General features: G+C 40.8%; 1 protein-coding gene across 1 annotated transcript in view; it reads left to right on the forward strand.

The window, feature by feature from the left end:
• The window catches only part of CUNH12orf75 (chromosome unknown C12orf75 homolog), a gene marked incomplete at its 5' end in the record, with an annotated part of 46,689 nt that extends 33,934 nt beyond the window's left edge, over positions 1 to 12,755 (forward strand). Inside the window, 4 exons of the mRNA XM_017895299.1 lie at positions 7,397 to 7,432; positions 8,203 to 8,282; positions 9,076 to 9,113; positions 12,229 to 12,755. Of these exons, the coding sequence (XP_017750788.1) occupies positions 7,397 to 7,432; positions 8,203 to 8,282; positions 9,076 to 9,080 (121 nt within the window). The remainder of the gene's footprint in view (positions 1 to 7,396; positions 7,433 to 8,202; positions 8,283 to 9,075; positions 9,114 to 12,228) is intronic.
• Positions 12,756 to 13,594: the final 839 nt, after the last annotated feature.

Here is a 13,594-nt window from a genome sequence, read left to right on the forward strand (position 1 = left end):
GGCTGGAGTGCAGTGGCCGGATCTCAGCTCACTGCAAGCTCCGCCTCCCGGGTTTACGCCATTCTCTTGCCTCAGCCTCCCGAGTAGCTGGGACTACAGGCGCCCGCCACTTCGCCCGGCTAGTTTTTGTATTTTTAGTAGAGACGGGGTTTCACCGTGTTAGCCAGGATGGTCTCGATCTCCTGACCTCGTGATCCGCCCGTCTCGGCCTCCCAAAGTGCTGGGATTACAGGCTTGAGCCACCGCGCCCGGCCTAAAAGGTCTTATAGCTAGGCGTGGTGGCGCGTGCTTGTAGTCCCGGCCACTCATAAGGCTGAGGTGGGAGAATCACTTGAGCTGAGGAGTTCGAGACCAGTGTAGGCAACATAGTGAGACTCCATCTCTACAAAAAAAAAAAAAAATATGTTAGCCAGGTGCGAGGTGTGCGCCTGTGGTCCCAGCTACTAGGGAGGCTGAGGTGGGAGCATCCCTTGAGCCTGAGAGGTTGAGGCTGCAGTGAGCTGTGATTGTGCCACTGCTATCCAGCCTAGGCTACAGAACAAGACCCTGTCTCAGAAAAGAACAAAACAATAATAAAAAATAAATAAATACAGGGTTTTCCTGATAAGATGGTATTTGAGGTTATGATTAAAAAATATTTCACTCTTAGGTTTTTTCAAATGTTGCATTGCTTTCCACAAATTTTTCAAATGGTATAGATGATGAGAAACAACATTGTCTTGCATACCAGAGAAGGCAATTTACCGATAGGTTTTCAGTCATGCTTACCCTGGAAAAACGAGCTTATTACACAAGTTTATTCTTCAGAGTAGTGTCTCGTGTGTAACTAGAACATGGAATCACTGCTCAGTAAAATGAATGTAAATCCTTTAGTACTGGCTTCCTCCAGCACTCTTTGGACTCCAGAAGTCAGTCTTCCTTCTAAGATTGGCTCTGGGCACAGATGTAAAGCAGATGTTGTTTCGACCAAACCCCAGCCCTTGGTTCCAGTCCCTTCCCTTGGGTCTTCCTTCCCCTTTCACTTCTCTAATGGACTTAATGTCTAGCACAGGTCCCCTAGCAAGAGCAGGATTTGTCTTGATGTGCCATGTGCTTGTTTCCAGATTACCCTTGATCCCTTGGTAATTTGGGCTAGTTTCTCTTCCCCTGCATTGGCACCAACGTTTGACTCCATGGTTGTGAAATTGGAGAAGTCCTGAGAAGCCTCAATTCTTGGGGCCAGGCCAGAAGAGGTGGGAGGGAAACTGGTAGAATTCACCTTTTACTTTTTGTTTTTAGGTGATTTGGTTTATGGCATCTGATCTCTTATCTCCTCTAACTCTGCAGTTTGGTTCTCTTGGTATAAGCCTTATTTTCAAGGTTTCTTCCCCATTTATAGTAGATTAAGGGGTATTCTTGCTGTCCCCAAGTTGCTTCTCTCCCATTTTCCAGTTTTTAGTGCGTTGGCTTGTGGGTGTCTGGGCATTGCTTCCTGAATTATGCCTTCCACCCCAGGAGGCTATTATTTAGAAGTGGATTACTACTGGCTGGGCGCAGTGGCTCACACCTGTAATCTCAGCACTTTGGGAGGCCAAGGCGGGAGGATCACTTGGGGTCAGGAGTTCAAGACCAGCCTGGCCAACATGGTGAGACCCTGTCTCTACTAAAAATACAAAAATTAGTCGAGCGTGGTGGTGTGTGCCAATAGTCCCAGGTACCTGAGAGGCTGAGGTAGGAGAATCGCTTGAACCTGGGAGGCGGAGGTTGCAGTGAGCTGAGATCGCGCCATTGCACTCCAGTTGGGGCAACAGAGCTAGACTCCTTCTCCAGAAAAAATATATATATATATATTACAATTATACCATGAGAGATTTATCCTGGTTGCTGTTTGTCCACTTGCTCCTTTTCTGAGGGAGAAAGGTTATGTTTAAACTGAGTTTGTAGAGGTATTTGGACCAATTAACTCCCAAAAAGTGTGATCGAGTGCAGCAGCACAGCTTGATCTCTTTTCTAGTTTCAGCCACCGTGAATTGGCCTCGTCTTCACTTTGCTTATCTCCTCCAGCAGAGAATAATTCAATCTCCAGGCCCTGCTCTCTGAGGGAAGATTCTAGAGGGTGAAGTCATCTCATTCCTTGCCCTTACTGATCTGCATTAGGACTGACTGCAGAGACTAGGGCCTTGCTGCCTCCTTCTGAGGACCTTCTGGGCCCTATCCGTGGCTGCTGTTCTCACAAGGCTGGGGAGGGTATGGCTCTGTGTTCTGCTCTCCCTCCCCATTTCTTTCTCTGGTTTGGGGGACAAATTTTGCAGTCCATCAGCAATCACCGCTGCAGACCATGCAGTGGTCACTGCCCTACAACTGGAGCTGTAGTGACCAGAAAAGAAAATAATCACATCCTTGTGAAGAACGGAGTGGCTCATCCAGGAGCTTACGTGGCTGTGGATGTTCTGGCCTGAGCGTGACCATTTCCAGCAAGACATTCTGGATCCTCAGGGCTGAGGAAGGACCAGACACTATTTTTATAACTTCTGAAACCTAACAGATCTGAAATCTACGTGTGCCTACAGTGATGTGTACGTGTAAATGTAAAATGTATTTGCCTTTGATTTGAATGACATAAGCTACCTGTGGGCACCTCAGTTATCCCATGCCCATCAGAAGCTCCTTTTGGCACTTAAGTGTCTAAGAAAATATTGACAAGTGCATTATTATAATTATTATTTTTTGAGATGGGGCCTTGCTCTTTCACCCAGGCTGGAGTGCAGTGGCATGACCTCAGCTCACTGCAACCTCTGTCTCCTGTGCTCAGGTGAACATCTGGGCTGCCTCATCTTAGGTAGATCTTTTTTTTTTTTGAGACCGAGTCTGTCTCTATCGCCCAGCCTGGAGTGCAGTGGCATGATCTCAGCTCACTGCAACCACTGTCTCCCGTGCTCAGGTGAACATCTGGGCTGCCTCATCTTAGGTAGATCTTTTTTTTTTTTTGAGATCGAGTCTGTCTCTATCGCCCAGCCTGGAGTGCAGTGGCGCAATCTGGGCTCACTGCAACCTCCGCCTCCCAGGTTCAAGTGATTCTCCTGCCTCAGCCTCCCAAGCAGCTGAAATTACAGGCACACGTCACCATGCCCAATTAATTTTTGTATTTTTGGTAGAGACGGGGTTTCACCATGTTGGCCAGGCTGGTCTCAAACTCCTGACCTCAGGTGATCCGCCCGCCTCGGCCTCCCAAAGTGCTGGGATTAAAGGTGTGAGCCACTGTACCTGCCCTGTAGATTGTTTTAAGAAATCAACATACCTTTTTTACTCACAAGAGGGAGGCTCTTGTGATCCTTCGACCGCCACCTCCTGTAGCTGGGACCACCACATACCACCACATACCACCACACCTGGCTAATTTTATTTTATTTTCTGTGTTCTTAGTAGAGACGAGGTCTTGCCATGTTGCCCAGGCTGAAATTATTAAGGCAGGTAAAATCTTTCAAAATAAGGAGTTTTGTGGGGGGAAAAAGGTATGTTGATTCCTTAAAATGGTTTCCATATGGGGCACCCCCTATGTTTGGATAGCCAGGGCATTATTCAAATCTTGAGAACTTGAGAACAAGGATTCAAATCCCAAAGACTTTAAGTTTCTTGTAAAAGTGTTGAGTGATAAAATAAATTTAACATCCCAGTTTTGAACGGCCAGAGGATAAAGTCCACTTCTCTTACCAAGAAATGACCTTTATTGAAATGAGTCCCCCGCACCAGAAGGTGTGCTTTTTAGACTATGGAGCCTAAAAGCCTAATAACCTAAGGCAGTTGCATTGGCCTGTCAGGAGTTTGGCTTAACATATCCGGGCTTTCCTTTTACCAGGGGTCTTTATTGCTGTGTATTGACCCATTTTTCTTCCTTACGCTAAAGCTTGTGCAGTTGGGGCAGGACCGTGCCACCCCAGCAGGTAGGATACCCGTGTCCCCTTGAACACTGGCTGGACAGCATTTGGTTCTCTCTCCAGGCAGCTCAACACAATGGCTAGGACCTATCCTTCCACAAGGAGAGTTGGTTTAGACCAACCACCCCTTTCTGATTTAACCTTAGTCTGGACCTGGTTGTCAAGTTGAATAGATTCTAATGTAACTGCTCCTCGGAACAATCTTTGTACCTGCATAAAAATGACTTATGTGGCAATTTGACAAGATCTGCAAAGATTGATGGTCCCTGGCAGCTGTCAGAGGTTGTTTCTCATGCTGATGAAACAGGCTAGGAGTCTTCTACCATCTCATTTCCGGCTTTTCTTGAGTGGGATGATACAAATTGGAGAGCTCCAGCTGCAGGAAGGTGTATGTTTCTCTAATGCAAATTAGCATTGGCCCACAGTGTATGAAGCAGGAATTAGGATCACACAAATCTGGGTTTGAATTCTGGCTCTATGACTTCGTAACTTCGATCATGCTACTCAGTTTTTCATTTTTAAAATGTGAGCAGTACTGGCCTTGCAAGATTGTATGAGGATTAAATGAACTAATAGGATTAGCAAAGTGCCTAGTATAGTTACACAATCAGGTTGAGAGATGGGGTGATGGTCAAAGCTTTTGCAAAAGCAGTATGGAAGTGAATTGCCCACTTTAGGAGAAGCCACTATGTTCGTCTTTCACAGGAACTGTTTTTGACTTTTATATCTTTCTGCCTGAGAAGGAGAGTGGTGAATCAGAATATGGAGCATGGCTTTGGTGTCAGATGGATGGGGTATGGATGTTGGTCATATTTGTTTGTCTTGTATGTTTATGAATTACATGGCTTTCTGTACCTGGTTCCTCAGGCCTAGGCTCTCAGAGCTGTTGTGAGGAATAGCATGGATGCACGTGCAGTGCCCTGTACTGTGCCTGACACACAGGAGGAACTCATGAATGACATCATTGTACCCATGGAGTCCTGGTCTCTAGTCCTAGTGTTGTAGAATAACTGTTTGTGGAAGGAATGGATGAAGTGACAGTCTTATACATGGAAGTGTGTATGCAAAGGCAGACTTTACAACTCAGTGGAAGGTTTAAAAGAGTGGACATCTGACCGGACGCGGTGGCTCATGCTTGTAATCCCAGCGCTTTGGGAGGCCGAGGTGCACAGATCATGAGGTCAGGAGTTCAAGACCAGCCTGGCCAACATGGTGAAACCCTGTCTCTACTAAAAATACAAAAATTAACTTGGTGTGGTGGCACGTGCCTGGAATTCCAGCTACTCGGGAGGCTGAGGGGGGAAAATCGCTTGAACCAGGGAGTCAGAGGTTGCAGTGAGCCAAGATTGCACCACTGCACTCCAGCCTGGCGACAGAGCAACACTCCATCTCAAAAAAATAAAAATAAAAAAACAGTGGATATCTTATAAGGCTTTATAGGTGGTATTTTTTAAGATTTGGCATTATATCTGAAGCTTAATTTATTATCAAATAAATATGGCAACTACATTATCCTTTCCTGCCAGTTATACGTGTAAGGTTTTTGATTAATTTTATAATGGAGAACACAGATTGAGTTTTAAGATATTGAATAATTTCACAGGAGAAAGTAAATGACCATTTTCTTAAATTTGGGAAAGTGAAAATATATTTTAAAACCTTGAATATATCCTTAAGCACAGTTAAGCAAAAGGGGAAAGAATTAAACGGATATGTAAATGGATGTGAAAAGAATAGTTGTGGCAGGAAATGTGTGGCATAAGCAACCAGTTACTCACAGGTTCATGTGATTTCATGAGAAAGTTAATCACTCAGGACCAAAGTAAACAGTTCTTATCAGAACTTATCTTGAACGAGTTTGTCCTCATCATTTCTCCATTATCTACACTAAAGGATTATAAATCCATTTTAATTAAAAGTAGTAAACAACACTTTCTTATACCACATCAATAAGCATAACACCATTAGTACAACTTTGACACTTTCAAATTAAAAAACGATCCAGCATGAACAAGAGGTGAATGAAGCTGATAACCATGTGGTGCATTTAGGCTGTATGCTCAGTTTGGGTAAATTAAGTCTCAAGATGGATTTTGTACTCTCTTGCAGTATTAGCTGTTCATGGCCAGCGTTCACCAGATAATTGTTAAATCTGCACTTTCCTTCTTTATAGACTTGGACTTGCTGTTCCAATAAAGCAAAAATCTCATACACATGTATAGTCACATTTGAAATATCACAACTTTTAAGTGGGTAAAATCAGAGTTAGACTGTCTCTGAATCAGAAGAGTCAATGACGTTTAGATGTTTGCAGTCTGCTTTTTTCTCAACTGAAGCCCCTTAACATTACAAGTTGAATTCAGCCAGATACATTGGAATCTTGTTGATTTTTTTTTTTTTCTTTCAGAAAAGCAACTTATGTGTGCCAAGTAGTGCTTCAAGGAAAGTGTCCTGATTCTCCTAGAAATATGCCAAGGAATTCTGGTAGAATATGGACTCCTTTTTTTTTTTCTTTTTTTCCTTTTTTTTTTTTTTTTTGAGACCAGGTATCCCTCTGTTGCCCAAGCTGGGGTGTAATGGCGTGATCTCTGCTCACTGCAACCTCCACCTCCCGGCTTCAAAGATTCCTGTGCCTCAGCCTCCTGAGTAGCTGGGACTACAGACATCACCATGCGTGGCTAATTTTTGTATTTTTAGTAGTGATGGGGTTTCACCATGTTGGCCAAGCTGGTCTCGAACTCCTGACCTCGAGAGATCCACCTGTGTCGGCCTCCTGAAGTGCTGGGATAACAGGCATGAGCCACCACACCTGGCCTGGATTCCTCTTAATGCAAGGAGAGAATCTGTGCATTTTAAAGTAGTGATCCCCTCTAAATGTGTCCTTTTAAACATTTTCCCTGTCTTTGCAGTATATCATGTATGAAATGGCTCATGTTTTAGATAAAATAAATCAAATAGGCATTAACTCTTTTTGCACTGAAGAAATCTTTCAGTACCTATAGTTGTGCCACTGAAGTGTCAGAAGAGATCTAAAATCATGTATTAGGACTGGAAGAGACCTGAGGGGTCATCTGGTCAACCAGCTTATTTTACAAATGAGACACAGGCTGGCAGCTCGCCCACAGCCTGTCTGTCACACAGGGAGTGGGTGGTACACACAAGACGATAACTCAGGCTTCTTCCCAATTTCAGCTGCCCTCAGTTTTCCATTTCATTTGGCATTTGTGCATTTTGGCATTTGCTGTATTCACACATTTTGGTTTGTAGAAAATTACCAAGTTTTAATGTATGAACGATTGAGGTGAAGGCAGAATATTGTCACAGAAACACTTGATGGATAGTTTTGCTCCTCTGCTTAAGTCTGATGGAAACACTTGAAATAAAATTGACTTTAACTCAGTAGTCCCTTTTTCTCATAACCAAAAATGAAGTCCCCAACTATGTAACCAACTGTCTCATAGCAAATGTTTCTGACCTTTTAGAACAGAAGAATCCATAACAGAAGATGACAAGAGGAGGTATGTTTGGTGTTGCAGCTGGCTTTAGTTTGAATGGTTTTGGCCATACCTCATGGATTTAACACACTGTAGCACATTCCCAATAACACAGATTCCTCCAGGAAAACTATTGGTACAGAGAATACAGGTAGGGGCATATGGTCTGAAAAAGAACTTGCCCAGGATGCATCATCTTTCCTCCTTCCAAGCAAACTTAGTTTCTGTTCTATGCATGTGGTGTGTGCTAATTTTCATCCTATGACGTTTGGGTGTGCTCCTCTCCCTAACTGGACAGCTTCCCTTCATTCTCTCAGCCTTCCCTGTCCTGCTACTTCTCTGATTAACTGCACTCCACCCTCATTTCTCTTTTGCTCTCTCTGCCTCATTTTATATCTCCCTATTAGTAAGATATCTTTGTGTGTCCATAATGCCTATTATCATACCACGTTGACCACTCTGAATTCTTGATAAATGTTAACTGTAACATGTCACTGTATAATAATTAATACTATACTAAATTGTAACATCCCGAATTATTTTCTTCTTTCTCATTACAAGTAAAATATCTAAAAATTCTAACGCAATACATCTTTCTTTTTTGTTTTTTAAATAGCTTCTTTTTAACCTAGGAAACCAATGATATTCCCAAGGGCCATAATATTCTAAATTCTACTTTTGAAAAACCATGAGCTATTTTAATAATTATGTAGTTGTTTGGAGTACTCCATGCTTCTGTTGCTTCCTGTAAATAGATAGTACCATTTAAATTGCTTTGATTTCTTTTTATCAAGAAACTATGGAGGAGTATATGTTGGCCTACCATCTGAAGCTGTCAATATGGTGTCCAGTCAAACAAAGACAGTTCGGAAAAGTAAGTGAAATCATCTGCTACTGATTTTCCCTTCTTATTTATTTTTATGTTTTATGAAAAAGCATGAAATTTGTATTTCGGCTTACTTGACTCAATCTATGTATCGGCTATAGTGAACCATGTATAAGTACTGTCTGTTCATTGCAGTCATTGGTTGAAATGGCTACCTACATGGTAAGAAGAATTCCAGAGCATAATTTAGCTTTTGTTTGTGGTTATGCTCCATATTTTTAATTTCTTGTTAATTTTAGTGATGATCAGTGTGAAAATGAAAGCTAATATTTATGTAAGCTTATGGCGTTTTCATAGAACAGAAAGGTAAATTTCTGTAATATAAGATGACTGACTGATAAGCAATCTGCTGTTTAAAGGAAAAGTAATTGCCTATTGCATAATTAAATGAAATGAGGCTCCGTTTTCTGAGTTTTAATAGTTAGCAGTTATGGGGCCAATGAAGTCCTTTTGACTAATAGGCATCTTTTGATTGATAGATAGCTTCTTGCTCAAGGCAGTTTTTAAGTGAGGCTCATGGTAAACAATGCTGATTTACAAAACCACTGTACAAGGTATTGTCTGATGTATAGTTTTAAATGACTATTAATATGTTCGCTTTATACACAAGGCTATATTACATTATTTTTAACATACTATATTTGTTCCTCATTGTTCTTCCCGTACTTTGTGATTTAGACTAGCAAATACTTATATGTCATTACTGTTTACAGTTCTATAGAAAATTAGAATATGTTATTTATAATCTGAACATTTAACTTTTCTTAATTTTCTCTTTAAGATTAGAAGAAAATAACATCATGACTCAAGAATCAAGAGGTACTGTGTATTTTTCTAAATAATTCTATATGTTTAGACTTGTTGATGAATGGACTGTAGATATTATTTGCTCTATATTTCTAAGAAATCCTGAACTTCACAATTTAAAGAAGGGGTTTCATCCTATGGAATTGAGTGTGTTTTACTGCAAAGAGGTGAATAATCAGATCAATTTTCTTTCATCTACTTTTTTTCCATTTCATTTTGTTAAAAATGAAAATTTATTTAGTAAGAGCAAGCTAAGTGTCTACCTAAAACATTGAAATCTCACCCTTCTTCATTGCAAAAATCTTTGAGGGCCTAGGACTTGAGAAATGGCAGGGAGAGACCAGAGGCTAGAACTGGGAATTAGATTAGAATCGATTTTAAGTGGTATTAGCCAGTGGTTAATACACAGAGAGGAGATGTGTCAGTACCAAAACTCCAGTAGAGATGGGCAATTGATAAATTAAGTCCCAGACACTTAATATTGATTCTAATCTAACTGAACAGAGATGTAATTATGCAGGAAGGAATAGTAAGAATCAGAGTATAAGTTAACACAGATTGCTTTTACAAAACACATTCAGTATGGAGACGATGAAGAGCTAGGAGTTAGAATTATAATAAGACAAACAAGAATAAGGACAAGAGAAAAATAGCTTTCATTTATTAACTGCCCTGCATACCAGTCTCTAAAAGACATGGAGCAGCATTTCTATGCAGACAAAGAATCTTCGTTCACTGGGTCCAACAAGGGTCCAACAACACATTCCATGCTGGGCTCCCCACTGTATTTCACTCTTGCTGAATGACACCCAGCCTCTTTTGAAGCCTCCAGTGATTAGGAATGTCCTATCTCCTGAGATAGCCCATTCTCTTCTGGAAGTCAGGCAGCCTTGGTTTTGAATTCAGGCTCTCATTGACTAGCTGGGCAAGTTCCTTCCCCTTTATGACCTCAGTTTTGTTATCTGAAAAATGGAGCCAATACTTAAACTGAAGAGTTGTTGATCGGATTAAATATGAAATAAATGGTAGCATCTGCTATCATCATTGTCATCACCACCATACTATTAATTTTTTTAATAACCAAAATCTAACCATTGGCAGACCAAAAGCAAGACTGATTTGATACTGAACCAACTTCTCGCCCAGGGCCAGTACTAGATTTGCTATTTGGGATGGGGTGGGATTATAGACTAATTTCACAGGTAGAGACAAACAAGCTTTCCTGCTAGAGAAAGGAGACATAGAAACTGTAACCCGTTTCTTCCTGACAAAAACTTAGAACAATCTTTGGGTAGCTACATCTTTGAAGATTTTCTCATCAAGGCAACATGATGGAGGTTTATCCCCTCGTACCCATGAACACAGGGTGTTCGGTTTCTTTTTGGGAAGTCACTGGAGAGTTTCTATTTCTAGTATTTTTAACGTAGTTCTAGCCCTCCATATAGATTTCTGAGTTCCCTGCTAGTTTTCTCCTGCGCAGAAGTACTTTTATTATTTGTATCAAATAGAAAAGGTAAGTCGAAACCAAGAATATACTGCTGTTTACCTCCTGGAAACAATGTTCAAAAAGCAAAGGAATAGAGTGGAAAGAGGTGCTGCCTAGATAGCCATCAGGAGACTGGGCAGCTCTGCTGCCAACACAGACCTAAGATGAGTCCCTTAACTTCCCTCAGCTTGTCTCAACCACAGTTTTCTCATGGGAGTGTTAGACACGATGATTGCTCACCCTCGTGGGTGGATCTGAAGTTCGCCGCTAACACTTCAGCAATAATCCTGGTGAGCAAGCTCATATAACTTTAGGCAGCTAGCTAAAACATTTCTTCCTGTTCATGGCTGTAAATATATAGTATTTTATTGCCACCCCTCTCTCATCTCAATTTTTCCCCGTTCTTTAACTCTTTCTTTTTTTTTTTTTCTATTACCCTTACATTTTGTTTATTTACTTATTTTTTATTTTTATTTTACTTCAAGTTCTGGGATACATGTGCTGAACGTGCAGGCTTGTTACATAGGTATACATGTACCATGGTGGTTTGCTGCACCCATCAACCTGTCATCTAGGTTTTAAGCCCTGCATGCATTAGGTGTTTGTCCTAATGCTGTCCCTCCCTTTGTCCCCCACCCCCCAACAGGCCCAGGTGTGTGATGTTCCCCTCCCTGTGTGTTCTCATTGTTCAACTTCCACTTATGAGTGAGGACATGTGGTGTTTAACTCTGTCTCTAAACAATTAGTTTGATCCTGGTCTTTCCATAGCCTCCTTTGTATTATCTGAAAAGTTTTCTAAGTTGATAAGCTGCCCATTTTCCTTAGATGCTAAGCATCCATTGTGGTCCTTATCTGTGACATGTCTGAACTCATGGCTTTCTAGGCCTTAGTTGTTGGGCAGAAACCCCGATGAGAAGACTTTAGAAAAGAGATGTTTCGTGGAAAGGATTGGAGACACTTTTGTTGTTGTTGTTGTTTGTTTTTTACCTAACATGTGGACTCTCTCTGAACTAAATGCAGTCAGTGATCAAAGTTGATTTGGTTTGGTTGATTTTGAAACAAATTGAGGAATGATTTCAGAATCTCTTAAAATTACTTATGTCAGGATACACATGTGTAGTTTCTTCTGCAGATGACCCTAGGGTGAAAGCTATACCCGCTTAGAAGTGCAGAGTGCTTCCAGCACAGAGGGCCTTAAGTGATGCTTCTCAGATGACAATGGGTGGCCTGGCTGCATCAGAATCCCGTCGGGGAGCGCCGTGTAATGTGGAGGGCTAGGCTCTCCCAGTAGGTTCGGACCAAGTAGGGAAGGGATGGAATTGTGGCCGAACAGTCTCTATTTTTAATTTGAATGATGTTAATAGAATGCAGCTAGGTTTGGACATTGCTTATCAAGATGCATTTTAATTGTAAGTTTGTAAGTCTCTTTTCCTACCCATCTTTGTCTCTTTATGTAATTATCATCAGTGCTTAGCTCTACACTGGCCACATAAGTCTTAAATTAATATTGGGTGGATATTAAATAGGTGCTTTACTTAAAAGAAAGTCAGTAAATAACTTGTAGGCTTAAGGCTAATGTATTTTTTAACGTAAGTTGTACCCGTTTGCTCATTCTTTTCTCCTCTTCTGTTGTCTCCTTAGCATGCTCATCAATTTGGAAGGAATTTGGCTCCGTGGGACATTGTAATGTGCATAGACATTTCCAAGGAAATTCTAAACAGTCACCCTTCCCTCTTGCATTCCCCCAAATCTTAAGTGTATACATAAAACCCTGGGTACATATTGTTGTGGTAATAGAAGGGAATTGGTTAAACAGTACACTTTATGGAACTTTCTGTGGCCACCTACGAAAGACAAGTTAACAAACTGTCATGGAGGCTGCTGTTGCCTAGCCAGGGCTGCTGCGTTTTGACATTTCCACCGTGGCCACTCAACACCATTTCATGGAGGTCACAATGTCTTCTTCACTGATACTTTTTGATGTAGTTTTGGGCCTACTATAACAAGAATCCTTGAATTCTATTTATAACTTAACGAGATAAGGGCCGGTATAAATGAATGCACCTAAGAATAATATTAGTCTGTTTATCTTTTGCCTATTTCTACTCTCACTTTATATTTTAGCTGGAAATTGCGTATATATGGATTCTTACAACTATACTCTTTCTGTTTTTTACTATTTGTGGTCTTCAAATGTTCATTTAATGTCAGAATTTCCTTTTAGGAACAATGTGTATTTCATTGCAAGGTATTTAAAAATAAACTCAAATTTGCCTGCCACAATGCACATGTTTTTGATTACATTTTTATTTTTCTTTCATGAAAGTTGCATGTGCAACTACAAAGTACTTCATAGCCATTGCCGCTTCGCTCAATTCTATGCTCCACGCCATCTCTTCATATTAGTTCTCTGACTGTTTTCAAGCGACTTGGTTGCACATGGACGGTTAGCTGGGCATATCTGGGGCAAATTAATTTTGCATGTGAATGCATTTGTGTCCTATTCCTACCGTTTAGTACTACAGTGTAAATTTACTCAATTTACCAATGTATTTCAACAATTAAAACATTTTTATCCCTCTTCACTTACATTACTTATTTTTCAAAGAACACTTAGAAGTCATACATGGCATTGTGATGTATAGATACATTATATAAATATGTAAGGATAATAATGTATAAATAGATTACTATGAAAAACCAAATTTTTCACAGGAAGAAAGACATTATCTTATATATTTGGTCTATATGACAACCACAGGGACATCAAATTGATAAAAAATATCAAAGCTAAGAATTACTAAGAAATTATCCTGACACACACAATTCCTGTCTCATGTTCGTTAAGTCCATAATGGTATTTAGGTGGAATATCGGCAGTTTGACCTATTAGGGATAACAGATAGATTGACTTTTTTTTTTTTTTTTTTTGAGATGGAGTCTTGCTCTGTCGCCCAGGCTGGAGTGCCATGGTGTGATCTCGGCTCTCTGCAACCTCTGCCTCCTG

The sequence above is a fragment of the Rhinopithecus bieti genome, unplaced genomic scaffold (assembly GCF_001698545.2).
Source record: "Rhinopithecus bieti isolate Rb0 unplaced genomic scaffold, ASM169854v2 scaffold_24306, whole genome shotgun sequence".
Taxonomy (NCBI): Eukaryota; Metazoa; Chordata; class Mammalia; order Primates; family Cercopithecidae; genus Rhinopithecus; species Rhinopithecus bieti.